The sequence below is a fragment of the Neodiprion virginianus genome, chromosome 2 (assembly GCF_021901495.1).
Source record: "Neodiprion virginianus isolate iyNeoVirg1 chromosome 2, iyNeoVirg1.1, whole genome shotgun sequence".
Classification (NCBI taxonomy): Eukaryota; Metazoa; Arthropoda; class Insecta; order Hymenoptera; family Diprionidae; genus Neodiprion; species Neodiprion virginianus.
The window spans coordinates 10,562,850-10,567,229 of record NC_060878.1 but is presented as its reverse complement, the minus strand read 5'-3'; the positions used below and the strand labels follow the sequence as shown (position 1 = coordinate 10,567,229).

At 34.4% G+C, this 4,380-nt stretch overlaps 1 protein-coding gene across 1 annotated transcript; it reads left to right on the top strand.

Annotated features, from left to right (window-relative positions):
* The first annotated feature begins 1,951 nt into the window (after nt 1-1,951).
* LOC124297946 (uncharacterized) lies at nt 1,952-3,737 on the top strand. Its single transcript, XM_046749416.1, has 2 exons — nt 1,952-3,437; nt 3,557-3,737. Exons 1-2 carry the CDS (start codon nt 3,102-3,104, stop codon nt 3,581-3,583), a joined length of 363 nt encoding a protein of 120 aa, XP_046605372.1. The 5' UTR covers nt 1,952-3,101; the 3' UTR covers nt 3,584-3,737.
* Nucleotides 3,738-4,380: the final 643 nt, after the last annotated feature.

Below are 4,380 nucleotides of genomic sequence, written 5' to 3'. Positions count from 1 at the left end.
AGTTAGATCAATCGTTCTGATTGATAAAACTGGTAAGGACACCGTACGATATTGTGCTCCAGACTGTACGTCTTGTAGTACTTTCTTCTTTGATAACTAATTTTGAAGTAATCGCCCAAAATTTTTTTGTACAGATTGAGCACTGTAACAAGGAGATACCTTTTTTGCTTTCTAGGCTTGTTTTTGGTAAGAAATTACTTTTTTTCCTGCTTCCGTACGGCTGTTATAATCGTCTTCATCATACTTCTCTTCATCTCACGCGTCGTAATTTAGGTATGGATAAACAATTGTACGGCTCTGATTTTTTTATGCCTCTATAAGTAATACCACTACCTTTGGGTATCCAGTGCCTATCCTTTTGGATCATCAGTCCGGGCATAATGTTGACTTTCAATAATATTCTACTTTTCAAACCGATAAAATGATCACACTTACGCAGGAATAAAAAAATTTATAATGATTTTTAATGAAAAATTTTCAAAGCATTCAACAAATTCGTAACATTTCGACGAATAAAGTTGAAATTTATTACATTCCTTGAAATTTGATTAAAGGATTTACCTGTGCGAGTAGATATTGATATTTCATGATTGTGCAATATTCAATGACACATTCTCTCTATTTAATAAAACATATGACACGCATTTCCTTTCTAGGTCGGAGGGATTCTGCTGAGAGAACGAATTTTTTTATTTTTAATCTCCGTTCTTAATTTCACCCGCAAGTAACTGTAAAGTTTCGTAAAGTTTTGTAAGTAAAGATTAGAGTCTTCGTGTTTATAGACTACTTTCTCACCCATCGTACCTGAGCGTCGAACCACAAAATTAATATATCCTCTTATAGCTTTAATTCTATTCTTTGGCTCAATTGGGATAACTATCGCTAGTTCATCACACAGATCTGAAAATTGGAAAATAACGCCATTAAGTTTCACTGAAGTTTGGGTCTGTGAAATACGAAGTTCAAAGATATTTAATAAACATTCTAATATATTAGACATGTTATAATACAGATTAACTTTTTTGAGTAGCGAATGATCACGTCTGGTTATGATAACAGGCGGGCTTTTGAAATTCTTTTCGACGGTTTCTACTATTTCGCATATATATTCTAGTTCTTTAGAATGTTTAAAATGCTCGAGAAGAAATGATACCACCTATATAGAGGCATCGTTCCGTACGTTAAGGTTTCTTTTGCTGCTCTCCATAACAGGAAGTAATGGAAAGGCGATTCATGATCTATTTCTATGGTAGATAGAAAAACGTAATTTATGTCGTATTCATTACGCTTGGCATAAATTTCAAGTCTTTTGGCTAGTCTGAAGTCAGGCTTAACATGAAATTTTTGTCCTATTGAAAGCCATATGTTTTCTTGTCTTAACATCCTTCTCGCGTAAAAAATAAAACGTCTATGAATTCGTCACTTATGAAAAATTCCATGCTGTTTTTCACCGCAGTACTGCGGGTCCCTATTTTCGAGTCATTGATGTGGTTTAAGTTGAGTCGGAAATAAAATCCTGTATGCAATACAGGTATGAAAGTCGAATGTTGCCTTGGGTGATGACTTTAAGTGAAACCTACCCGCGGGAATAATCTCCGACTTTATTCACTTTTTACATAATGTACTGTCATTCTGGTGGTCGCTTTGGTAGATGCCAAATTTTGTTTCCCGGAAAAGAGCTTTGTATTTCGAGCTCACCGACCATTACATTCAGACCATAGAACATTGAAAACGACACGTTACACTTCGATTGAAGCAGAACTTGATGGATAATGAACACTCGTAATTGCAAATACGAGCTGTTATCTTCCGTTCCTTAGAGATTTTGAATCGAACAATCGGCTACAGTGTATTCCATAAAAGTTCGATGAATGAACCATATTTTTCCGTTGATTATTTTAGTCACAATGCCAGTTCGCTCTTTACCTTTACTTACGTTATTCGTACCCTATGTAACGATATTACATGCGAGTCACATAGAATATAAAGTAATTCGTATGTACGCGCCTTAAGCACATACAACGTTTCAAAATAAAGGGCAAACGCTTAACTCTAGGTGTCACGTCGGTCAAGATCACCTATCCGGTGAAATAAGTGTAACTCTCTCTCTCTGCGAGCCGGGGTCGAAGCGAACGGTCGATATAAAGTCTAGTCCTGTCATATTCACATTCTTATAATTTCGTTAACATTTGGGAAAACAAAACAAGTAAAAAAAAAAAAAAAAAAAAAAAAAAAAGGAAAAAAAAAAAAAAAAAAAAAATTAAGACGACGATTCATACCAGAAGTGTAACCCAACGCAATCCGAATCTTTCGGAGCCTGTGAGCCTAAAGAACAAATCCAAATATCTGATCGACGAACGACCACGCAGTATAATCGGTGAAGACCGATTCTATAAAAGGAATATCAAAGAACTTCAACATCCATGATCATCTACGGAGCCGTTAGGCCACCTCTCTTCATCAGAGATATTCCGAGCTAAGTCATCTTTTCATTACTGATTTGTAGGTGGATTGTGCCACAAATCTGTAATAGCCTTCTTAAGTCAGTATTTTATATCTTCGTCTGTTAACTTTATTGTAATCTCACCATAATTTAGAGTCCTTTGTCAGTAGATTCATTCTTTCACTAGAATCATTTTTAAATTTGAAGCATAAAGGAAAAGAGAGCCAGTCTTTCGTTAATGTGGTACAAAAATTTTACCAGAATAATTATATACAAAACGTCGGTAATCGCATTGAGTAATTTTAACGTGTGAATGAAAGAGTGAATGAGATTTTCTATGATTGCCTGTTCTTTTAAAAGGTTATACCAAAACTCAATAAATCTGTGTTCTACATTGTTTCCTCCTGATTTAATGTATTTTGTTTATTGAATATATCTAGATTTCTAATATAACATAAAATCAAAACGTATCGGTTGAACCTCAAAAAAAAAAACCGTTACAAAATGGCGCCCGAACATAAAGTTTAGACATAAAGAAAGTAAACATAGGATTAAATTTGAAACTTCGTCGTTGAATGTTTGTATGATTGACCTTAGGTAGTAATTGTAAGAAACATATATTACGCGATAAATAGAAATATAAGAATTTCAAAAGTACATGGCACCAACGATTAAAAGAACACCTGTTAAAACTAGGTCAAGGATCACAAATAAACCAAGGAGGTCAGAACCTGACATATCAAAAGCAGGCAATAGTCAAATACGAAATAATACAGGCGAGATGGAGGGAGAACTGGAGCGTTTGAAGGAGGAAATGGCGAGTTTCGCGGGTTTACGAAATACGATTGAACAGCTACAGGCACAACAAGCAACTAACGCACAGCTGGCAAACGAAGTCGCATTGTTGAAGCTCCAGAACGAACAACAAAGACAGGCTCTTCAACAGATACAGAATCCAGTTCAACAACCAGTTACCAATAACGATCAAATATCGGTGAGTGAGTTAATAGTAAGTTTGCAACGAAGTCACATTGATGCCAAAGCTCCCGAGTTTACAGATGAAGAAGTTATAAATCCTATTGAATATTTGGAAAATTTGGAAAATTATTTCAGGTTAAAATGTGTGAAGGAAGAGTGTAAATTGTCGATAGTCGAAAGTAAATTATCAGGTAGAGCAAAAATATGGTGGGAAGCGAGTAAAGAAACTATCAACACGTATAATGATTTTAAAGAAGCCTTTAAAAATAAATTTTATTCCATTCCAATCCAAGTTAAAGTCAAAACAAAGTGGAGTTCAAGACGGTATAATCAACAGGATGGTTCACTTCAAACATATTTTTTTAAACAGCTTAAGGAAGCAAAATACCTATTACCGAAACTAGACCAGTTCGAAATAAACTATACCATTATCCAACAATTACCATATAAAATTCGTGATACTCTAGCAACTGTGAATATGGCGGATACAAAAATAATAGAACAAGCTTTATCGCAATTAGATGTAAATTATGAAGAAAGAAACAATAATAAACACAAATATCAAAATCAAAGTAACAACAATCAAGTGAATAATGTAAACAACATGCAAATTCAACATAAACAACAGCAACAGATAAATAATACAAGTAGGCAACAAAATTATCCAAATGCTGCAAACAACTTTTATCAAAATCCTCAATTTGGTACAAACTTATCACCATGGCAATATCAACCGCAAGTTCAAGCATCAACAAGCAACCAAATGAATTTACCAAACGTCAATTATCCACCACCTTATTTCTCAGGAACCAATAATCAGATACAGTCATTACAAACTCAAATGCAAACTAACACCAATAATTTACAAACCAGTCCAAATAGAAATTTAAACTAATAAACAGCTCGATGTGTATAAGTCCGACATCGAGTTGGGATTATGCAAATTTAGTTGAGGACTT